The sequence below is a fragment of the Harmonia axyridis genome, chromosome 5, assembly GCF_914767665.1.
Source record: "Harmonia axyridis chromosome 5, icHarAxyr1.1, whole genome shotgun sequence".
Classification (NCBI taxonomy): Eukaryota; Metazoa; Arthropoda; class Insecta; order Coleoptera; family Coccinellidae; genus Harmonia; species Harmonia axyridis.
In genome coordinates, this window is record NC_059505.1 from 32,378,310 (window position 1) to 32,403,560 (window position 25,251).

The following is a 25,251-nucleotide window of genomic DNA, read 5'->3' on the forward strand; positions in this document are numbered from 1 at the left end:
TATAGTAGTCCGATAACTAAGTTCGACTAAATTTATTGTGGTTCATCTCTTACGTTTTCTAGTTAAACCTAGAGTAGTTTTATTCTTCTGGAAATCAGTTGAAGCTCTATTTAACGGCACAACCAAGAGAACTCTTCTATGTCATTGACTGGACTTGGCCTTCGAATGAGTAAAATCTCGTGAATAATTATGAATTTCAGAACATGTACCTAGTTAATGGTGTTTTGTAGGACGTCTTGTCGACTATTATTATCCCCTTTTTTATGTACAGCTATATAATATATACAAATATGTAAAACAACAGAGATTGCGAGCATTCGTCAACACCTGCATGTCATTCGTAGACGTTTTTTCTGTTAATAGTCACTAAATTGTTCGTTTGCCACTGTTAATTCCTTGTTATCCTGATAACGCGTTCTTTGGTAGAGACCAGGGTTCGCTGTCGCTGACGATGCGGCGTCACCCTGTAATAAAAATGATCGTTTAATGGTTATACACATAGAGGTGGAAATAATTCTTTACTGAAGCGTGCATCATTAAGATTTGAATTTATCTATATTTGCTGTCATAATAAAATATTTATTATAGTGATTCAGAATGAAAGGTGATTTATGGAAGTTGGCAATCATGGAGTATTTAAGAATAAATGAAATATTCAATGGATTTAGTTATTTTGTTTTATTTTATTATGAGAGAACACCACGACATGGTTACACGATTCAAAACGAAATTAGGGATATTTCTGTAGGCTTGGTTAATCGATCGTCTAGAGGTATGATTCGATTACCTGGCCTTTCGTCTTTTTCTCCGTGACTTTGTTGGATTTGTAATAATGAAACTCTTTTGAATTATTTACATCTATTTACAAAGCCACAATTATACAGTGAAAACTCAGTATTGAGAAGATCCCAATAACGTCCTAATAACAAGTTTCTCACTACTATACGGTATACGGTACTGAATTTCGTCTTTAACTCTCGTTTAATTGATTACTCGAAACGTCTTCGTCGTACTTCAAGTTTTCGGTCGTCTCGTCTATAACTTGTTCGCGACTCGTCTTAATCTAGTCCGCGAAACGTATTTTCGTCTTACGTCTTAAGTTGACCGCCCGAACTTGACTCGTCTTCGACTTAAGTTAAACTGTACCCCCTGTACCCGTCTTCGGTTTGATCTGAACTGTGCTCTCTGTCGATTTGAATTACCCTGTCTCGAATATCCCTTCCTTTCGTTTTGGCCACACCCTTAGGGGAAAGTACCTACCATCTCCTAGTCCAATGAAATCTTTTGCCGTACCGCCCCAAAGATCTTCGCGGATTCCTGGGAATCGAATATTCTAGAAGGTCTAGAGCCTGAGAAAACATATGTAACCCATCTGGCATAATCGTCTTGTTCTGAAACTTTTCCCAACCCCATAAATCCCTTAAGTTTTACAATCGACATAACACATTCTTCGACACCCCGAAGAATAACACATCCGTTTCGCATTATGTACAATAACAATTCGTTCCCTGTAAACTCATTGAATTTGTCATGCCCTTGGCACTTGAAGAGACTAATATGTCTCCAAGCATCCGGTTGACCATCTCAATTATTTACAGGGAACAATAGACTGGATCCTACATTTCTTCTTACAAATCACCGATTTTATGGGGTTTTCACATAATTTCCTTAAAAAATAATCTACATGGAAGTAAATATTTTCAATTTGCGAATGAAAACAAAAAAAAATTTCAGTAATTTTTCGTTTTTCGCAAAAAAATTGATGATAAGTACTTTGTACAGAGTACTCATATATTTTTAAAATATTCGTGAAAAAAACCTATCAGAAATCATTACAAAAGAGGTAAAATTATGATATCGTGAAAGTCGTAGTACAATGTTGCCCTCTATTTATTTGCTTCGAAAAAAGAAAGAAGATAAAGTGAATGTACAACTTCGTACACCGTAAAAAGTTTGGTCATCGCAAGAGCGCCAGAGGGGAAATAAATGGGTACCAAAGTTTGACTGATACGCGAAAAACCACGTGGTGGTAATCCCTCTTGAATAAAATAAGCTCAGTCAAAGTGAGATCAGTAGCTTTTTAGCGCATGTTCATCCATGCAGCAAATGTAAAAAGTTTGGTCATCGCAAGAGCGCCAGAGGGAAAATGTATGGGTACCAAAGTTTGACAGCAATTGTGCCTTTGAATACCACACAACTGTGCCTCCAATAAGGATGTAATTGACGCAAATGTGAAGTTTCTGACTCCACGTCAGTGTTGTACTCATTTTTTTAGATTGAAGTCTCAACTTTCCAAAATGTAAGGAAAAATAGAAAAATTTTTGCCAGAGCAATTCCAAAGGCTTATCATCCGAGATAATACAGTAGAATATATGAGATGTTCCTAAATTGGAGATATAAGGGAAAATGAGATTGCTTGAATAATTTATTATATTATTTTATTATATTTATTAAAATCAAATACCTTGTACCTCGAAAACAAAACGTTAGTTGCCCCATGTTTAAAGGACTTATTTTCTTAAAATGATCCGAGGAATCGTCATTTTCATTTGTACCTTCAATTTAGGAATACCCTGTATAAAAATGGAACTTTCTGGTGATTCATTCCGTATTCAGAATTAATTCATTAATGATTCCAAATTCTCTTCCATGGAACATCCTATATACTTCCACAAATTCCTATCGATGATTTGCGTCATATGACAGAAAAAAATACCGATTTCTGTGAGTCAAATGACAAAAAGGAATTCTAATAGCGTATTCGACTGGCTGCACCAATGCGAATTAATTCGAATTTCTGTAGAGCTAAATGACATAATTAGCTCGAATTAATTCGAACTGGTGCAGCCAGTCGAATACACTATTACTGAGAACTCAGTATTGAGGTTCAACGTTTGAAGTTTTTCAATATAAATATCAGATAGCAATCTTTTATATCAAAGTAGATTTTTATTGACGTCGTAAAACCGTTAATCCGTAAACAACCAAAAATGATTGCAATGAGCAAATATGTATATTGTTACATACATAACATTTTCACGTGAATTTTACTAAGAATAAATTATGACTATGCATTTTCGAATCTTATCTCATCAATTCTCTGGAGTTTTCCTTGAACCTCAACGTTCAAAAGTAACGGATGTGCCAAATTCGTTGTCTAGTGAGAGAATCTCAGAATACCTTTTGAGCTAGAAAAAAATGAATGGCATATTTTCGGGCTCGATTTTTGAGAAAATCAATTTGGTGAAACCGCAAACTTATAAATTCAAATATTTTCAAGAATAAAAAGAAATTGGAAAATGGTGTAAAATGAAAAGTTCTCATAACTTCTCCATCACTGGTGCTATAAGCATAAAACAAAAACACTTTACCGGAACTTTTTCCAGTGAAATCTATTGATGTAATCATTCATTTTTTATTGCCCTTGATTTCGAAGTTATAATACAAAAAATTGCTTTTTTTTCCACTTTCAAAAATATCTAACATGATATATAAATTTCTTATCGAACTAAAAAAATCATCATCATCATTTCTTAGTTTTTATATACTGACCAACTTATATTTCTGAAAATATCTATGTATTGATGAAAGCATGATCATTTTTGGAAACTAAGTATTTTTTCAACTTGATAGTCCAATCGTGGTGATATAGCTTGATATCCTAATGATCTCAGAAACAGTTATTGAAAACCAAATGGTGATCCATTCTAGAACAACGACTCTTCAGGATAAAGTTTCCCTAGAACAATTTACTAGCTGAATTCTTGACACTAGAACATATTAGCTAAAGTGGCAAATCTAACACCTCTTATATAATATTGAAACGTGAACAAAATGAATGAGAAACTGAAAGAACGATAATCCAGAAATACCACTTCAACAATTCCAAATTCATTTGACGTTCTCAGGAGAATAGGCATCCTTACAAAATACAAGATATTGTTTTCAAGAAACATCTTTGATATAGGCATTAAGCCGTATGTCTGCAGTTATGGGACTTAGGAGTGTTGCATAGATGTATAAGTACTTCCATATTTGAAAGCTTTAGTTTTCTAGCTCAGATCAAACTACCACCATCTATCCTATGGATGAAATGGAAATCAATTCTCTTGAATGCTTCACATATTGAATCCTTACTCCTTGGACATCATTTGAACTCTTGATATTCTGAGATGTTCCTACTTATACTTCCATTTTATAGTGAAGCTTATAAGCTTCTGTTTGCCTTGGGATTCCTACGTCTAGCCAAACTATACATTCCTCTTTCAATAGTATCAACTGGTTCTAACTACAGTGATATCTCTTATAGTTGAATCATCACTATTACTCCCCAACACTTTGTGAGAAAACATTTATTGTATCAATGTCAGTTGTGAGTGGCCGAGTGGTAAATTCAGCTGTTATTTTTCTTCGAGATTCTTAGTCATACTTCTACAAAAGAGGTACATACCTGATTCAGCCACTATCAGTGCTTATATTCAGGATATCTCTTAGGTCGGTGGATGGTAGCGTGTTCAGGATGAGGTGGACCGGTTGGTACACCAGGTGTAGGAACAGGTGCTCTAGCGATACTCGGTGGCTCCTCGCTAGTAGAACTGCTAGGCGATGGGAAATATTCCCTAGGTACGCCGCCAACACTTCCACTAGGACCTGGTTGACCCATTCCATCTTCGCTGGCCCACCTGGCTAACTGTTGCTGCGCTTGCATGAATTCATCACTATTAAGAAATAACAATCGTGGAGAATTTCGAAGAGTAACTGAAGGACACCAATACAACTACCGCTATAACATAGCAATCACCGTCTTATACTTACTAATCCTGGTGGTCGTCATGGTTCTCAAAGAGTCACCTTTGGAAGCCGAGAAGGCTATCGAAGCGTGGATACAGGAATCGTTAAAGAAATGGAAGTTTCAAGATGACTTCGGAATACAGAACATGAAATATTCGATAGCAAATTTGTAAGATAAGTTCGATAACAGAGGAGTATCAATTGGTTTTATGGACTTAATGATGGTTTATCTGGAAGATCTTTTAGTTTGATCTTTTTGGAGCTACGGTAACATCTAAGGAGAAATCACTTTATGGTAAGAAAAAAATTACATATCAATTAGAACATGCAAATCACCAATAATTGAACTATCAAGGTTTTTGTGCCATAATCTTTACTTTAAAATATTTCAATCTGTTGCTATGAATTCTAGAATAAATCTTTCTTTTATTTCCAAAACATTGAAGGCGTAATATAAGAAGGAATTGATCATTATATTCACTAGCAATTTTAAATGAGTAAAAATGAGACTAACGGTTAAAAATACATTACACAATATTAAAAACAAAGGAAAAGTATAACGACACATCCCTCAAGCAGAGGATGTGCTTTTGAACAATTTCCCTAATTATTTTTTCTACATATCGAAAACGAAATGAAAGTGAAACCTGAACAATTATTTTACTTGTAATATAAAAAGCAGGTGCATCCCTACATATCATGAACTAGGGCTATCCGATGTGAATCAAAATTCAGATTAGGACGATTGAAATAAAAAATAGCTAGATTTCAACATAGTGGTCTACTTTAAATTCATTCAGCTCTGATTTTATGTGTCCAAAGATGAAATAGAGTGTTGGGATATTCTTTACGTAATAAGCAAAAGTGACAGAGCCGTTTGAAAGGTGACAGCTAGACGTGTTGCACTCTATATACAGGGTGATTCCGGAGAAGACCGTCAGATTTTAGTAGAAGTTAACAGTAGTGAGACAGTTTCGAAACAATGTTTGGTTTATGGTTTGGGGCCTCAATTGAGTCTCTACAGGGTGATTAGACGACGGATTATACTTTGATTGATAACTTTGGTAGGGCTGATTCAACCTTGATGAAATTTTCTGTGTAGTACAATATCAATGAGCACCTTAAATAATTCTAATACTTTCTTCAAAATGCAAGGTTGTTCCTGTGGAAATTTCAGGTTAATTGTGTCGGTTGAAAAAACATCCTGTACACCTTGTACAACTTCACTATCCGTTCAGATTTTAGGTGTTTTTAATTTTTTTGGCTCACCTCCGTTTTTCCGAGAAAGTTAATTAATTAATAACATAATATTAATTTCGTTTCAAAGCAGTGAGAATGCTCTGAACTAGGTAGTATAGCTTTATAGGCCAAGAATGGAAAGCGGTTTCTAAGTTCTAAAACAGTCTTTCTGAATTTGTAATTAATTTTTAACACTACAGTTATTACTCAGAGTAAATAGGCCAAAAAAAGCAGATCACCCTGTAGTCAAAGATTCTCAATTGAAACCCCCAACCATAAATCAAATATCATTTCCAAACTGTCATAACTAGTCTCAACTTCTCATTAAATCTGATGGTCTCCTCAGGAATCACCCTGTATGAATAAAACTCACTTAGAAGAAATTTGGAGCATTCTCAAGTCTCTAAAAAAATGGACCAAAGGGCGCCTTGTGAGATATGTGAGCGTTAAGGTCTTGGAATAGAAAAATACTCAATCAATCAATTGATTTTGTAGGTAAAAGTTGATGTAATCGTATGGTGGATTAGAATGTAGTCCTATCTTAAAATTCTCCACGCTTTCAAGAACTAGAAAAGTGGAGAACTTATTTACAAGAAAGCAAAATGAAATATGAAGACATAGTTGAAGAATGTCTAGGCTTTAACAGCCAACTTAAAGGTTGAATCTTGGGACCATCTCAGCTGCTGGATGCCATTAGAATTAAGATCCAGAAAGGGGTTGGAATCTTAGCCTTACCTAGGCCAGCTCAAACAGAGCATATACCTTACCCTAAACTCTAACACCAACAGAAAATTCAACCCTACCGAGCTCGACAGAAACTCATGCAATAGTCAACATTCCAGCCCGGAAGCTCTTTCTAAATCATCACCTTTCGCTATCTGGTGTCTCCCCGCAAGGCTCCCCTCTGTCGTGGTCGGCACTTTCGTAGATGCTCTCTTCCTCAGCGGGGTGCATGTGGTGGGAGGGGTAAGGCATCCTGCCTGAGGGTTGGCGGTAACGGCCGTAAACGAAACGGGTGTCCCTGTGGCTCTGGTGGCTGCTCTCGCTACAGGCGGACGACGATTCCTGCCTGTAGTGCCGATCTGCCTCGGTCTCCGACATCCTGATGTCCTCCGATCCGCTGGGACTCATATGGCGGGAATGGTGTTCTAGCTGACGGATGAGGTCTTCAAGGTTACGAATTCGGATAGGTCCGCATGGCGGTACTTCGTCCTCTTCTTCGTCTTCTGCTTCCAATACGGTCTGGAGAAAGAAAGCAGATAATTTCAGTGCAGTAAAAAGGGTAATTTGAGTTTAAGTTGAAGCTAGGTACTTTCTTCTCTGGCTGAAAGAGCAGGCGCCTTTGGTATGAAAAATGGTTACTGGTTAATTTAAAATGTTGGTATTGCCTTTATGCCCTCAATTGAAAAAAAGTTTTGACCAAAAGAAGCCTCTGGTCAATGCTGGTTCTCAAGTTATAGTGTGTTCAAAGTAGAAATAGCGATAAACGCTACAAATGTAATATTATCATAACTTTTGAACCAGAGAACATATTTGAATCGTTTTTTCGCTACGTCGCAGTTCAAAGGGCAATTTTTCATTGATCGCTAAGATTTTTCACTGTTTTAGGGGTATTTATCGTCTTTACTTATGAGTTACATGACTTGGCGGAAAATGTAAATGTTTAGCTGTTTCGCACATATTATTAGGTGTACAACTTTGCTTCTGACGTTTTGCAATAAATGGCTGTAGCGGTAAGTGGTAGTCGAAATAAAATAGATCGTAGATGTCAAACAATAAGTTTAGGTATTTGTAAACATAACGCCATCGAAATATTAGTCGATTTGTGTCTGCATCATAAAGTTATTCTCGATTAAACATGCCAGCTTACGAGCCAAATTCTCGTAATTCACGGGAGGTTTTAATTTTATGATTTAATATGGGGAAATCTGCGGCTGAGGCTCATCGAATGCTCTCATATACCTATAGTGAGGCCATTATTAGTGAAAGAACGTGCCGAGAATGGTTTCAACGCTTCAAGAACGATGGTTTTGACGTCGAAGTCCAGCATAGCGATGGAAGAGAGAAGGTTTCCGAAGATGTAGAATGGGATGCGTTAATTGATCAAAACTCGTGTCAAACGCAACAAGAATTGGCAGGATCATTGAGAGTGACGCAACAAGCCATTTCAAAATGCCTGAAAGTCATGGGAATGATTCAGCACAAGAAAATTGGGTACCGTACGAGTTGTAGCGGAGAGATGTTGAACGGCGTTTGTTTGCTTGTGAACAGCTGATTGCAAGGCATAAACGGAAGGGATTTCTGCATCGCATTGTGACTGGAGATGAAAAATTGGTTCATTACGATAATCCCAAGCGCAGAAAATCATGGGGATATCTCGGCCATGCCTCTACGTCGACGGCCAAACCGAATTTCACGGTTCCAAGGTCATTCTCAGTATTTGGTGGGACCAGCTCGGCGTAAAGTATTATGAGTTGTTAAAACCAATTAAGACAATCACACAGGCGAACGTTAACGAACGCAATTAATGCGTTTCAGCTGAGAATTGAAAGAAAAACGGCCGCAATACAACAAGAGACATGATAAAGTGATTTCACAGGATGACAATGCTCGACCCCATGTTGCGAAAGTGGTCAAGACTTATTTGGAAACGTTGAAATGGGAAATCTTGAACATTTTCCAGCAAAACGATGATAGGGTACTCGGGTTCAGTTGGTGATGTGCGTATTCCAGAACCATCAAATGCTTGCGATATGAGAAAAGTTTTGCTGATAAGGTCCAATATGTCCCCTTCCGAAATACAATGCAAGACCTTCAAGTTGATGACAATAATAAATGATCAAAAAGGCACTTAGTTAATCATATCTACTTTGTAGCCGACGATACTGGCTGAATCCCGTTTCAGAACAGATTAACTTGTTGGATAGTAGCCATTCATGAATGCTGCTAATATATTACTTTGCTTTTACTATTTCAATGAAAATAGTGAAATTACAAACGAATAATAAAAATAAAACATTTTATGAGCAAAAGAGCTAAGCAGTTATGTTTTCCAACCTTATTGACAATGAAGAATAGCTTTTTCAGCTGCAAAGAAATGAAAAAACTGTTCAAATATGTTTCTTGGTTATGATAATATTTCATTTGCAGCTTTATCGCTATGTTTACTTTGAACACCTTATAACTTTGGAACCGGCATTGACCAGAGTCTTCTGATCAGCTTTTCTCGTTGCCTTTCATAAAGGTCTACAAAAACCATACAGGGTCTAAGTTTGTGATAAGTTAGGTCAAGTCTGAGTACAAAAAGGTTGTGAATCTATTGAATAATAAGTCGTTTCTCTGGTACACAGATTAACGAAACCAGAAGTGGACACTGGTAATGTATTGAACCCCACATATTTCAGGCAGAAATATTAGCTAGCTGGAAGTAAAATGAATATAGGAATGAAAAGACATCTTTGATTATCTCGTAAAATAATTGCTTTACAAATTTCAATATAGATGTGAATTTAACAATATCGTAAGTTGAACATGTTTGTCATACTATCATTGCAAATTCTCTTTGTAGGTATATTCGAATATACATGGTGTCCCAAGTTCGAGTACCTGGAAAAAAAGCTCAGTTTCCAGAAACGTTTGATAGACAGTCAAACCTGTGACACCTGTATATTTAAATGTTACTCACTTGCGCTTCGCATATCTTCTCACTACTAGCAGACCGCGACCTACTCTTGTACTGTCCATAATTCTCAGTGCACTGCTCCAAGCTACGCCTCAGTCTTTCCTCACTCAACTCCGTGGTGCTGCCAGAAGGCAACGAGGAGCTCCCTCTATGAGAAGCTGCGTTCCTCAGAGCCTTGATGATATCCTCGTGGTATCCATTCAGGGTCTTCAACGTTCTCTCGACATCGGAAGCACCGGCGTTACTCATCAGTTGCGCTATGTTTGCTTCCGCCTGCATCATTAGCTCTTCGTTTTGGATATCCTCGCTCCAGTTGCCTTTGCCGTCAGCCAACATCATCCCGTAGTCGTGTTTCTTCAGGATTCCCTTCTTTTCCGGCATTTTCAAGTTGTTGTGCTGGAGGTCTATGAAGGAGACCGTTTCTTCTTCAACTGGAATAACTCGATGAAGTTTACATTGTGAATAAGATGAACAGTAATAGGAGGGTTATACCCAGCATGTTTAAACCATACAAATATAAGGAGAAAAAAAAAACAATAAAATCTTGAAAATGGATCAAGAGCTTCAATGAACGAAAACAGTAAGCACTCCTCTGGTAGAGTGGGTTTGGAAGCTTATGTGTAGATCTTAATGTATAGATTGTCGGTCATACAGTAAAGATATTGTGACCTCTCAAATATTAACCTAAAAAATACCAACCTTGATCATCATTCTTGGCAGCTCCAACTCCCATTCGCTTCAACTGTTGTATCTTAATATCCCTGTAAGCAATCGTGATTTTATTATTGGATTTAAATAATCCCCTTTGTAATTGTTTTGTGCAAATTGAGCTACTAACTGAAATTGTTGTTGCGCCTGTCCTGGGCCCATATGATTGGCTGATCGAAAAAGAACCCTTTGGGAATCCGCACGGCTGAAAAAAGTAACACACTCAAAACGCATCATTACATGATGAACCTCCAGCAATTTGCTAGTTTTGCACTCATAAAAAATTTAAAGTATCATAAGTGATAACTCGAACTCATTTTATAGACATCATAGACCTGATGGAACAAAAGATCATAAATTAACCCAACAGGGGATGAATTTGATTGTATTCCATTTTCTTGAAGGCTGAAAGTCTTTGATAAATTTTGGAAATAATGGTCACCAGCAAATTGCTGGAATGCTGGTATTGGTATCTTGCATTTCCATGCCATTTGTGAGGTCATCTTTAAGAGATCGCTAACAGTCAGCGGTAACTATAATCATAATGCAGAAAGCACTATATAACCAATTTTTCACACATTCATCCTGAGTTGACGAGATATGATGATAAAATGAGTTTTGTGAAGTGTGTCTCTTAAACAGCGAATTCGATTTTCGATGGTAAATGAAGATGTGAAGATGTGACTTACCCTAAAGTTTGTCCACTGAGATTGATCATCTTGTTAGAGCCATCTTGGGCATGATTTCCGGCCAGCACGTAATTTTTGGTCATGGGTTTTTTGTAAGCACGTTCGTATTTGCTAACAGTTGTCCTCCTTTTCCATCGCGATTATAAAAGAAAACACCGCACGAAAGCAAAGCTAATTATTAGGTGTTTATCAAGGGTTTTGAAAGGTTTATTCATGTCCCAGGGAATTGATCCAACGAGTTTCAGGTGGGTAACGTGAGTTACCCTTTTTGCAGACACGAATAAAGCTTCTGGACATCAAACACTTTTTCACAATCAGATGGTGGATGAAAAAGTTCACCAAGTCATGCCCATCTAAGTATAATTTGAATACAGCAGTACAGCTTTGCAGAAACATTCATTTTGCGAATCTTAGCCGGCGAGCCAATGAATTACAGACCTTCCTGGTGTTATTTTTAGGACGATTTTATCAGGATGTACACTGCTCATTCAGATTTGGGATCACTTCAGAATATTACAAGTTTCATTGGAGCTGAATGAGTTATCACCAACACCTACCTGGAAACTGGGTTGGACATATGAGGATATTGAATCAACTAGATTCAAACCTCTTGGCAAAACCATCGGATGTTATGCCAACCATCTTCAATTTTGAGAAGCCCTTTGAAACGGTCATGACTGACCGTCCTAGTGCAATAGGTTTCATAAATCGTTTAGACAAAAAGTCATCCATATAGTTCACCGATGGATCAAAATCAGAGAGAAGTACTGGCATTGGGGAATATGGACCTAAACTGAGGATCCCTAAAGCCTTGGAAAGTGAGCCCTCTATTTTACAGACCGACATACTAGCTGTTTACGTATGCGCTCAGGAGTGTCTTGAAATGAACCTCAAGGTGCGCATGTCTACATCACCACAGACAGCCAAACCACGCTGAGATCCCTGGAATCGTACTGCCAGGGTTCTATGTTGACCTGGGAGTGCCGTAACACCATAAAGCAACTGGCTAGAGGCAATAAAGTGACTCTACTATGGGTACCAGGACACTGTGGTGTTGAAGGAAACAAAAAAGCCGATGAACTTGCAAAAAGTGTATCAAGGTTAACACCTGCTGGACCTGAGCCTTTCTGTGGGCTAGGAATAGACCAATATAAGGCAGCGGTACAGCAATGGGACTTGAATAACAGGATAACCCACTGGACAAACACTCCTAGACTTACCCAGGCCAAGAAATTCGTGATGATTTCACCCACCTACGCCAGAAAGCTCTTGAAGCTGTCACGAGCCGAGCTTCGGGTTATGGTGGGACTGCTGACGGGTTTCTGTCGGTACAATCATTATTTGTACCGTATGAGAAAGTCTGCAGATGAGATTTGCAGGCTCTGTGGATCAGAAGCAAAAACAGCTGAACACATGGTATGCAAGTGTCCAGAGCTGGCTGGCCTAAGAACAATTCATATGGAAACCGGTCCTGGATACCCGAGAGGTGACGGCTAAGGCTCCTAAGGAGGTTGTCAGTTTTATCAACGCCATTAACGACCTCCGTGGGTTTCATTGAATGAGTAGGGTAGAGAACAAAAGATCTACATGGTCGCAGTAAATCTGTCTTCAAAAGACATCTCTATCAGGATGCTGTATGTGCTTTCTACAATGTTCATAAAAACACTGTGTCGTCTTTTGTATATCTTGCTTAACTTTCATTGAGTAGTTATTGTAGCACTGCTGATGTGGCACTGCCAGTATAAATACTTTCTGTATGGATCTACCAGTAGATGAATTTTGCAGATTCTGAGGATTTGATATACAAATACCTTTGTAGACCAACCCAAAAATCGGGTTCACCTAATGTGAATATTTGAGTGATCCCTAGTCTTTGTGAGCAGTGTACCTGCATCAGTTCCTAAATATTCACTTTTTTGATATCGAAAAACTACGTTTTTTTTGAATAAATATTTGATTATTGGTGTAACACGTGACATAGCCTGAGGATTTAACTGGATAAAGGATGACCGATAATGGATATGTCCATCTGCATTTGCTGCTTGATTATTCAAAGGAAGTTGAGCTCAGTTATTGATTGGCATCCCATATTTGATTTAAAGTGTGCTACTGATTCGTGCTCCACTCTAATGTGTTAAGGTAGTGGACTGAGTTAGTGGTTGTTTATGTACAATCAGTGCATGTATTACGTGGAAATTGTCTTGGAGCACACGTAACTAATCATATACACATCTAAAAGCACAACCTGCGATGATGCATCTATACGGGGAATCTCCCCAGTACAGTCAGTACAGTAAGTACAGTCAGGTTGCACGCTGGTTCATACGAGTGAGATGAGGCAGAAGAAAAAAAATAGTTTTTGGAAACATTTTACTGTGGAAACCACTTCACTAGTACAAATATTGTTATAATGATTAAAAAATTACGACATTCAGTATAAAAAAATTTGACAATTTGAATTTGACAATTTCTTTTTGATACTAGGACTATGTACCCTAGAATTCCATCGAAAGCATCTAAATTTCAAGCCAAACACAATGTTAGTTTAATTAGGTAGACGATCACAATTTCAAAACCTTCAATTCGTTTTACTCACACCATATCTCATTTGATTTATATTACTTTTTAGTTTTTTTTTTTTCGAGGCAGATTCTTGTATAAATGCACAATCCACACAATGACACATTTAACTAACAATTATTACTAGTACATGCTTAGAATCCAGACATGCCCATGCTTGAGAAAGTGGGGTATTTTTTTTAATATTACCGTAGCATCCCAGTATTCGTTAACGGTGGGAGGGGGTTTTGATTATAATCTATTTCTTTTTTAATTGTGACCCAAATGATAGATTGTGTTGTTCCCATTATCATGCGATCTCAAATTCATGCCGTTATCGATTTTTTTGTTAAAACCGGTATCCTGTTTCATTAATAGTTTTACTGTTCTTTTTACTTGTTCTTTGAACCGCCAGGTCTATGTAGCAGTAACTCTACTGATGATATCGAAGCTGTAGAAACTTTTTAAGAAAAATACAGTATTTGGAAGATATCTGAGATTGTGTTCAATTTCAAAAGCAATCTTGACTTTGGTTTTGCCACACGTAAACTTCAGTAGTTAGGTAAGGAATGTATATGGTTTTTTACAGCAATCTCCTATATTGTTTCAGATGCATTTGAATAAAATGGAGAAAGATAATATGCTTATGGAGTTTTGGAGTTATAGAGAAATATTTTTCTGAAAGAACTGTTGTTCGACAAAGGTATGGACAGTGTAGGAGAAAACAACAAGAATATGAATGAGATGAATTTGGTTTGAAGGTTAGGGACCAAGTTTTGAATATTAAAATCTAATCTATAGCATTCAGTTATTTGTATAATGTAATCCATAAAATACTAAAAGAATCTAATGCACACTTTCTGGTTTTTCTCGTTTGATTTTATCCATTTGAAAAAACTGAATGAAACACAACCATTAGAACAAAAAATTTTGAGTAGCGGAAAGAAAACAGTAGATATCTTCGAAAAGAGAACAGAGACATTGTTGAAGAAAAATAATAAACTTTGAAAAACTTCGGGATCTGTTTAATCCTCCTTGCATTTGATTAGGGATCAACTCAAAGCTTCCAAATTTATGGGTCATATCGAAAAAGAAAACAGGCTTAACCAAATGGCTAGATTTCCAATAAAATGATGTTGCTTATACCCGAAAAAAAAACTAGTTTTCCTCGAATATATAACGAACTGACATCAAAACAGTCCCCGTAGGTTTTCCACTTCTGCTATAACGGTTTAACGGAGAAAAAATCTGTTTTTTCGCCCTGCTACATTCCAGCAACCAAAACCCTTCAGCAACTATTAAATTTGTTCGCCCGAAGAGAGCAGTCTGAATCGAGAGAACCAGAGAGACGAAAAAAAAATTGAATTCACCATCGCGTGTGAAATTTGAGTTCGCATTTTATAAGGGAACGTGCACAGTGCGATAATAATGAGTTCGTAAGGCCTATTGTGGATCTTTGATGTGTTCAACCACGGTATACGAAAGAGAGGGGAGAGGAAAAAAGGTCCGTACGGAGGGTGGCAACTTCTTTAATCATTATCCAACTCGCTCTGAGCCTCTGTGTACATATTTCGATTTGCGACAATAAGAAATGCAACGTTTCATTTCGATTCGGTTGATATGTCCTTGAGATCTGAAAATTTTGGGTAACTCATTTCAGGCCATCATACAGAAGAAAATCTCGGATTCTATGACTGTTAGCTTTCTATTTGACCATAGAAGAATATCAACTTGTCAATCATTTTATATCTCTTTCTAAATTGTTTCGATTGAGTCTTGGTAAAGGTCTATGGATTCTTATGAGTGCCTATGAGGCCTCTGAACAATTGTAACACGTGTGAGCAATGTTCTTTATTAATTTCGAGCTTTGAGGCCTTGTTTGTTACTTGAGTAAGAAGCTGAGTTTTTGATTCATAAATTTTTGTTATCACATCATAGTGGATGTTGTGGCAAATTGTAAACAAATGGGCTGTAAATAATCGAAACTGTATTTTTTGGTATAAGATAATTGAAACGATAAAGACTAGAGATAAGTGACAAAAATTTTCAGTTTTCAAGAATATATTCCTTCATCTTTCGCTTGAGTTTCATACCTTCAAAGGAGTCATTATCGTATCGGAAAAAGTGTTGTAACATCGTCGATGGTAAACTTTTGTAGCCAATATTTGCTATGTTCTAAGTTAGGGTTGAGGACGTGAATAATTAGTTATCACTATAAACTCTATAGGAAATGGGGTAAATCTTTCTTTAACGTTGAATATCTGTTCATTGTATTCTTCTCATCTCAAGATGTCATCCTGTCGGATATCGATCATTATCAATAATCGAACTACTTTCAGAACCTCTAGAGGTATTTACTTACCATTCGACCGTGACACCTTCAACTTAAAAACTATCAAAATCATTCTCCAAGAAAAACAATCTAAGTAAATCAATGTTCAGGTTGGATAAAGCAAACTAAGTTCACGAAAAATAAAACTGTTTCATGTTTGGGGAAATATGTGAGGTCGAACGTATAGAATCATGAAAGGGACATGTTTTGGGTTGTAGATGGTGATTATTCAGTGATTTGCAGGTAGCATGGAGGTTGTTGAATATCAGCTTCAGCGTTGGAACGAATGGGTGAAGGTTAAACTTTCCTCTTCATGCACGATATCTATTGTGAGATTGAAAGCAAACATTGGCTACAGTTTCTAAAAAAGAGAAGAGAAAGGCAAAACATGTAAAGCTTCATCACGAACTACCCCAAAACAAGCGGCAATTCACCAGTCTACTGAGAAACTCGACCAGACTTCAAAAACACGACCCTTGTGAAATGAATTTAAGATTTAGGTTTTTGTATATATCGATAAGTGTTCTCCATATGACGATAAGATGATATTGGCCAGAAAATTTTTCAAAGTTCCATGAATGATTAGGAATGAAATTGTATCAATTGGCAGCAAGTCCCAAATAAGAATCTGATGATTCTAACAGTTCAATCCAGTTTCTGATCTTCCAATGTGACATCGAACGAAGTTGACATTGAGGTTTTCTTTTGATTCATATGTATATATGAACCCAAAATGAGGAAAAAAGGTTCTTTGTCAATAAGAACCATCCACCTGTTGTCAATATTGAAATTCGTAGATTGACAAACTTAGCTATTGCCCCAATCTATCAATAGTTGAAGATATTGCCACCAAGCCTCAAATAACCTTCTAACCTGGATCTTTCATTGTGGCTTTGAATGATTCTGGTTCCTATGTTTCGAAGGAACAGTAAATGATGAGGAAGTTTTTTTCCAATTCAAGGATCTCCTATCTGTTGTTCAATTGGTAGCGTTTTCCAAAAAGGAAGTTTTGAAATTGACACATTCAGCTTTTGACCATTTTGGGGATTTCATCTTTATTCTTCAGCTGTGATGGAACTATTTGGATTGAATTGATTGGCTATATATTGAGCTTGCAGCGAGGTTCTGTCTGAAATCTATACAGGGCGATTCACCGCGATGACCTATCAAGAGGTTATGGAAAACTGACAATTTTGTGCTGAAAATTTGCTTGTTGGGGTTTGAGACAATGATCTTCCTCCTTAAAATATTTTCAGATTTCTACAACTTCCGGTTATACTGGAAACAGAATACTACTTCCTTATTTCAAATGGCACATCCAGTATATTATTGCATCATTAGATAGCTTTTTTATGACAATTTCAGTTTAATGCTATACAAAAAATCAACGGTTCATGAGTTAAACGGATTCTTATGAAAAAATGGTGGCGATGGGGACTCACGTTTTTTAGAATATTTCTACAGAAAAAGTTTTTTCGAAAAAACCTTCATAATTTTCGATTCTGCAAATACGTAGTATTATAAACCTGTTCGCGTTTTGGAAGAAGAATGTAGTGGGTGTTTATCAAAAGATCATAAAGTTGGACAACTCAAATTTATCAAAACTCAAGATTTTCAAATTAGAACCTTTATTTTTATTATTTCAGTCGATTCTACATATAAAAAGTGTAACTCAAACTAACCTTATACCTGAAATGAGTACTTTGAGAGTTATCAAGAAAGAATTTCAAATGAAGAAAACCGCAATTTATAACTGTGTGAGGTAGTCTGCGACTTCCGGAAAACACAGGAAGAAATTAAAATTCGATGTTTCGATAACCAAATTTTTCGATTCAAACTGCAAACAGTTCTATAATACTACGTATTTGCAGAATCGAAAATGAAAAAGGGTTTTTTAAAAAAAAAATTTCTGCCGAAATATTAAAAAAAATTTGAGTCCCCATCGAAACCATAAGAATCCCATTAACTCATGAACCGTTGAGTTTTTACCCAAGGTAAAGCATATTCCTGAAATTTTTATCAAGAAAGCTATCTAATGATGCAAGAATTTACTTGGTGACCCATTTGAAATAAGGAAGTAGTAGTCTGTTTCCGGTATAACCGGAAGTTGAAGAGATCTGAAAATATTTCAGGGAGAAAGATCATTGCCTCAAACCCCAAACATGCACATTTTCAGCACAAAATTATGATTAGTTTTCCATAAACGTCTAATAGGCCATCGCGGTGAATCACTCTATATATGGGTTTAATCTTCTTGAGATAGTGTTTTAATAATCCTGATAACTTCACTCCAGCTAACTAGCTCCAGCTTCAATGGTTTTTAGTGTCCACTTAGAGGTCCTTAGAATTTTTGAAGTCTGCGAGTTCTCTGGTCTTGACGGCAGATGGCGCAGGTGTTGGGGCGCGAACAATACCAAGTCATCAGTCGTAAAAAAGGTAAAAGATCGCACCAAAATCGAAAAGCACGAGCGGATGCTGAATACGTGGGTCGCTACCTGATTGAGGTCTGCTCGATCACTAACCTGAGACAGAGCGAGAAGTTTTTGTGTACTACGACTGACCTGTAGCATAGGGCCATAGTTGCGAACACAATGAACACACCCCCTACCACCGACATGAGTGTACCAACGAGAAATACCGTGTTGGAACCGTGATAGCTCTCTGCGGTCAGTCCAACAGCATTGTAGGATGTGGGAAGCGACGGCACCGTGACGTCATCATGCATCAACAGCAATACACAGGCGAAAAGAGAGAAGGAAAGCACCAATGAGACAATATTACAATATCGAAATAAATGTTAGTATGTACAGTACACAAATTACGTTACATCAGAACCTAACCGGCAACATACAACTTGCAATATAGGCCGTACTCATTTATTCACATCATGAATTATATCGAGACGATTGTGATATTTGTTCCGAAGATGCTTTATGATTTCACATTTCCTCGTGCTTCAGATCGTCTGTCCACTATGCGGCTAGCGTCGCTGCTTTCGTTCAGCTGAACACGGTTGCAATCGCAACCGCAATCACATGAAGTCGCCGTGATATTAAGTTCGAGAGACTTATTCCCACGATTTTATGAATTCTATGGAAAATCAAAATACTTTATGGATTCACGATTAATTTTTTACATCGGAGTGCATCACAGTGTGAAAAGAACGCTCAGATGCATGGATAACCGTGCGATTAGCCGCATAGTGTGTGAGCACCTTTACTTAACCATTGGAATTTCCACTTTTTTCATAATATAACTTCTTTAGGTGAGGATGGAAGGCGAATATCAGAATGTAATCCTGAATACTAGCTAGCTCAATATCGTTATAGGTATTTATTATTTAATTTATCTAAATCTTGTCTAATATCTTCTGCTATTTCATGTATTAGTTCTAATTGATATCCAATTTTTTTAGGTTGCTAGCAGCTTCATATGGAACTTTATAAATTTGCTATATTATTCGAAATTTTCTAGTACTACTTCTTTGACTTTTAAATTATCGTGTATTGAGGATTTCATTGTATTGTATGTAGAGTTAAGTTAAAGATAAATATAGATTAATATAGATCCATTTGACTGTCAGAAGAAATTGAAGTACTTCACTTTCTTCAAATCATTATCAAAATATTCTTGGTTTGGCAAAATCCTCCTCGTGATAACTTTCCCATCATTTTGAGAGTAAGATTGCACCACAATGTTTACTTTCTGTTATGCAAAATAGAGGCGTAGAATTTTATTTGTTTTTCTCATCTCCAGAACAAATATCACAATAACTTCAATTTGATCATCAATTTGATCAAATGTTATTCATTTTTGATTTGTGTTTATCACAATAACCTCACTGACACGAAGAAGAGGGCAGTGTCATCTCCACCACGTATGAGAAGCGAGAAACAACAGATATACAGTTAGAACAACAGAATACATGCTGCACAACGATCTTAACCGTGGCACCATTGCTAGCTGATTAGAAGAAACTTGTTCATTTGATCTATTTCGTTGATTGTTGAACAATTTCTGAATGAAATTGTTTCAGTTGGCTTTTGCTTCAGTCTCATGGCTCCCATTGAATAAAAGATTGATTACAATTACAAAACTCTTTTTAGTAAAATTTTAACAGCAACTGACCAAGACAATGAAGCTGGTCATTCTCCAGAGTTTGGGGCTATGCTTATTGAATATACTTGAGTATACTTGTTAAAAATGGAAGCTTAAGATGACTATGAGACAATATAAATATTTTGGACAATTAGTTTATTTGCATAGAAGAATCCCAGGATTGTCAAAGGAAGAAATATGAAGTGTGATACCTTGACCATCAAGCTCCATATTCCTCATTTGATAATCCTTGAAGTTCTACTGTGCACTATTGTATTTTGAAGTATTATTGTCAATTTTTAGTGGAGTATAAAACTCGATTTATGAAGAATGGAAAAATAGCTAGAAACATAGGTGTTTAGCGTGCACATTGAAGCAGATATTACTTTGACAGAGAAAAATGATCACAGATGCATGCAAGAGATGAGTCGTTAGCTTAGTGCCTCTCTTAGCCAGTAATCATATGGAAGACAAAGTTGCAAGTGGTCTATTGCTGGCAGATTAAGTTCTGAGGTACTTAAGGGCATAACATCATACGAGATTCACGGTCAATACGAATTACGAAAGCCTATTTACAGGACAATGCGACACATTTACGTCCATTTAAAACACGACCACGATGGTTTACTTTCTACCTGTAGCAAACTGCCATAAAAGTAAAACAAATGAAGACACCGAGGACCGCGCCTACCAAGATGAATACCAGGGATAAGGTGCTTAAGTTATCAATGTTCTTGTCTCCTGGAAATTAGGTTTGTATACCCTTCGGTTACTTTTGTTCTGTGTACGTACATTCAATAGTGTTGCAAACAATATCGATCATTTCAAGTCCGCTTTTAATTCTGCATCCTCATGAACTAACTGTTCAATTATTTATTTAAGTTTGTACTTTTCAAAATTTTATTTTAAATCTTGTTGTTATATTTTTTTTACAGCATTCAAGTTAAAAGCGTATGTGAGTCGAACTTAGCCACGTAATCATCCTTTATTTGTTATTCATTGCAAATCTTTCACAAATTTAATTTATGTTTAATTTTAGTTCATATTTTGAGTTACATTGAGATAAGTGTGAAGAGAGAATCTGTCACTTTTGCTGGTATATGGCTTTTCTAGAAAATCGATTTAGATTTCTGTTGGCAATTAGGCTTGATATTCAAGCTTGGCTTGGCTTGATATTCAAGCTACTTGGCTCAAGCTCAAGCTCAAGTAGCTTGAGCTTGACTTGGAATCAACTCAAGTTCAAGTCAAGTAGTAGTTTTTCAATGTTAAGTCAAGTACTTAATAAATAAATACTTGAAGTACATTGAAATAACTACTACTTGACTTCAACTTGAGTTGATTTCAAGTCAAGCTCAAGCTACTTGAGCTTGAGCTTGAAGCAAGTAGTTTTAATATCAAACCAAGCCGTGAATCTCCACGCGGTAGCTTGCTTAACCAAATGTTCAAGCTTCTTGTTGCTGTTTCAACATTATCCGGTGGTCATTAAAATAAATTGTTGGTCGTATAATTATGATACAAGCTAAATTATTATCATGAGCATTATAATTAGTTTGTTAGCCATTATATGTTTTGGGTTTTATTTATTTTATCACCCCTGTATTACTATTATCTTTACATTATTTAGTGTTTTAGTTAGTTCTCTAATATTTCATCAGGAATTTAGAACATAAATACAAAAATATGTTCTTTTTTTGGTACTATCATCCATTACTAGACTAATGTTTGCATATGGATATGATGAATAAAAAGATTACCTCATAAAATGAGGAATATAACTTCGCATAATCCATAATTCTATAAACTATAGATAAATAACCGCGTTATCCAATTACAGTAATTGAAACTGATCAGAATTTTACGCAAAGCCTGAATGTAAGTATTATCCCATAAAAATATAAAAATTTTATTTTTCATAACCCGCTGATGCATATAGGAACTAGCAAACCGTAAAATATTCACTATAAAACAAGGGAACCTCCATATTTAATGCTCACTTATTGGAAGTTCATTTATATTTTACTCCAACCCGTTTTATTGATTGTTATGTATGTTGAAGCTTGCATATGTGTTTTGTGACTTTGGATGATGGATATGAAGCAAAATCGAAGATCGTAAAGTTTTTTTTGAAATCTGAAATACTCAACCTTCTGAAATTGTGAGTTACTGTTTCAGCAGTGCATTATTTGAAGTTGTCCAAAACAAATGTCTCTTATATATTCAGCAGAAGCGGTATATTCTCATTTGAAATAGTTCTTATGTATACGGTTCATTGAGTAGGAGTGAGAATTCGATAGCTCTATTAATAAACTTAGGAATATCGCCTGATACCTTCAGAATATTCGATACCTTTCCAACAAGGTTGTGTAAATAAGATTCTTCCATGTCAGATATGATTACATCTCATTAAGAAGAACGTAAATAATGGAAGCTGTTTTGTGTTTGGTAAGATATTTCATCTTTTTTCGAGGATTATTTAAATAACAAAAAGATTCAGTTTCGACCAATATTTGGAAGACGGCCTAATTCTCGAAATTGTTTGACCAAAAAAATCTCTTTGAATTCGTGTTTAACTCTACACAGATGATTCTTGGCGAGTTCATCTTACTCCTTGGAAATGATCAATATTGGTTGCAATTATAAAATTCTTTGATAGAGATGTATACAAAGAATTGCATGATTATTAAACATTTTCCAGATACCTACCGTAGGGGGTTTCTTTCTTTTTCATAACGCTGGATAAATTCGTACTTTTTCTCTCCAACGATGGCCTCGTAGGGAGAGGTGGGGATGGAATAATTTCATCTTCTATTGAACAATCAGAACCAGTCCATCCGGGGTTGCAATAGCAACGATTGGTATTGGTACAGTACTGAAAAGCAATTGATTATATTGATGCGAATAAAATATTCGATATTGAAGAACTGAACCCTGGGGAATCCCCAGTTGAAGTTGGAACAATTTTTATTATTTGAGCTATTTTATATTGAGTGAAATATCTTCTCGATTATCTCAAACAAGCATAATTCAGCCATGTTTAAAGCAATTTTTGTGAATAATAAATGAAAAACATTTAGGAGTTTGCATGCAGGAATTTTTCAACTCACCCCTCTCCCAGAACACTCTTGGTTAATTTTGTTAGTAGGGCACTTGAGCTGATCGATATACGGAAAAATACTAGTGCACGTTTGGTTAAGGCATATGAGGTTATCTCCACAGGGTGTTCCGTCGCGTACAAGTCCATGTTGTGGCAGATCATTTTTCTCCCCATTTCCCGTCGTTGTTCTGTAAACAAGTCTACTTCTTATAACTATTTGAGGAGTCTCTACGTCTTACACCAACACATCGATAGTAACAGAAGGGAATGAAAACTGTGGTAGGAGATAATGTTTTTACGATTTCAGTTTCCAATTTCAAATCATCCTCTTAGAGAACAAGAAGAAGAATAAGATTTAAATTTCAAAGAAAAAACATTATTTTGAACAAATCAAATCGAAAGTATAATTCTTCTTCACGGTCATCCAGGGATTAACGACTTGGCTTGATTTTCAAGCTTTTTGGCTTGAGCTTGACTTCATTTCAAATCGAACTCAAGTCAAGTAGTAGTTTTTCAATCTCAGGTCAGGTATTTATTTATCAAGTACTCGAATCATATCAAGCTACTTGATTTTAAGCAGTTTTATTGTGTAGTGTCACTTCAATAAAAAAATGATGAATTGGAAAAAAACCTATCAAAAACACTCTTATTTATCAAACTTATTGTATGAAAGAACCGAAAATATCAACTTTTTTGAAATAGAAACATGAATTAAATCACTATAAATCATAACGAAATAAAAAATAATGAAAAAATTGAGTTTCTCAATATTGAGAAACCTCCAGACTTTGTTTGATTTCATAATTTTCAATTAAGGATCTAAGACACATGAGGCATTTCATAGATTTGTCGCCTAACCTATTTCGGGTTTTTGTAACTGTAAGAGCAGCTCTGGAAAATTATCTTTCAACAGGATCTGCAGATGCTGGCGTTGATAAAAATCCTTGGCCATTTTGGCCAAGTTTATAAAGATATTTCTGAAACTACCAAAATCTACCAATAGATTTCATAGAAATGTGAGGAAACTACTAATAAAGTCACACTGGCGAATGCTTCAGTCTCTCGGTGCTCGAGGAATCCCCTTATTCAGTCTGAGCGCGCACGAGATTGCAGAAATATAAGCCGTGCGATGCGTGCACATCAAGTTCAAGTAATATCGAGTAGCTTGATATCAAGTCGAGAAGTAAATATCTAAAATCAAGTCAAGTCAAACTCAAGAATGTAATTTTTCACGAGCTTGATTTTCAAGTCAAGTAGTTGATTAAAATGTCAAGCTACTTGGATTGATGAATCCCTACGTTCATCCGATATTCAATTTAATTCAAATTATTCAGAGTGGTTTTGATGTTATGATTTTTCGCATTTGAGATTCAATGGTAGATGAAATGAAACTTGAAAACAATGTAAGATGAAAATTAGAAAATGAAGGATTGTGGGTGAAGTAAAAAGAGCTACAAACAACATTCAGAGATATTTCGAAATGTGATACTTACTTGCATTCGTATTCTACACCCTTGATCGATATAATCGTCCTAGAAAAAAGTTGATCTAGTCCTTTTATCACAGGAGATCGTGCTCCCAATTGACACTGCAACGAGCCGCACTTCAAGTTTTCTGGAGCACACTTGATGAATCTTCCACTGGAGTCACTACCGCAGTGGCCATTGATGGAACCTTTCGAGTTGAACTGTTCGAAGCATTGGTTGTCTGCAGCTTTTCCACCTGAAAAACGTCATCTCAATCAGAGGAGGGTGAATTTTCAAATTATTCTGTTTCAAAATTGTTCCAAATATCTTGATGATGATAAAAATTCTCTAAATATCGAGCAAAATTCAAAGATATAAGGGACAGTTCATATACTAGGTCAAGAATCCATTTTATATTGGAAACAGTTATCGTTATTTCTCTCCTTGAAAATACAACAACGATGACCAAGTTTTCTCAAGTGTTTTTTTGTGCGTCAGTTCTATCGCTCTATCATTTCGTTTTAATAACTGTAATTTTCGAATTCTTAGTCGAGATTCAAAAACTGGACGCAACAGCCTTAAAATTTGACAGC

The 25,251-nt window shown here is 36.2% G+C and overlaps 1 protein-coding gene and 1 long non-coding RNA gene across 16 annotated transcripts in view; one reads left to right on the top strand and one right to left on the bottom strand.

Moving 5' to 3' along the window:
* Nucleotides 1–356: 356 nt before the first annotated feature.
* The window catches only part of LOC123680809 (disintegrin and metalloproteinase domain-containing protein 11), a 656,359-nt gene continuing 631,464 nt past the window's right edge, over nucleotides 357–25,251 (bottom strand). For 6 of the 14 annotated variants that reach the window (XM_045618915.1, XM_045618912.1, XM_045618910.1 and 3 more), the window contains 11 exons: nucleotides 24,686–24,914; nucleotides 23,203–23,392; nucleotides 22,802–22,967; nucleotides 18,523–18,661; nucleotides 11,110–11,235; nucleotides 10,551–10,625; nucleotides 10,412–10,473; nucleotides 9,716–10,143; nucleotides 6,899–7,272; nucleotides 4,451–4,718; nucleotides 357–464 (listed from right to left, as the gene is read on the bottom strand). In XM_045618915.1, coding sequence (XP_045474871.1) covers nucleotides 4,466–4,718; nucleotides 6,899–7,272; nucleotides 9,716–10,143; nucleotides 10,412–10,473; nucleotides 10,551–10,625; nucleotides 11,110–11,235; nucleotides 18,523–18,661; nucleotides 22,802–22,967; nucleotides 23,203–23,392; nucleotides 24,686–24,914 — 2,042 coding nt within the window. In that variant the 3' untranslated portion in view covers nucleotides 357–464; nucleotides 4,451–4,465. Of the gene's footprint in view, nucleotides 465–3,606; nucleotides 3,740–4,450; nucleotides 4,719–6,898; nucleotides 7,273–9,715; nucleotides 10,144–10,411; nucleotides 10,474–10,550; nucleotides 10,626–11,109; nucleotides 11,236–18,522; nucleotides 18,662–22,801; nucleotides 22,968–23,202; nucleotides 23,393–24,685; nucleotides 24,915–25,251 lie in introns of those variants that run through there. The other 8 variants (XM_045618913.1, XM_045618919.1, XM_045618918.1 and 5 more) reach the window with 5 other exon arrangements.
* LOC123680816 lies at nucleotides 18,660–24,886 on the top strand. Of its 2 annotated transcripts, none has more exons than XR_006747573.1 (4): nucleotides 18,660–18,796; nucleotides 20,402–20,611; nucleotides 20,666–20,850; nucleotides 24,759–24,886. It is a non-coding gene; the product is annotated as an uncharacterized LOC123680816 (long non-coding RNA). The 2 variants fall into 2 exon arrangements; XR_006747572.1 differs by having other exon boundaries at nucleotides 20,677–20,850.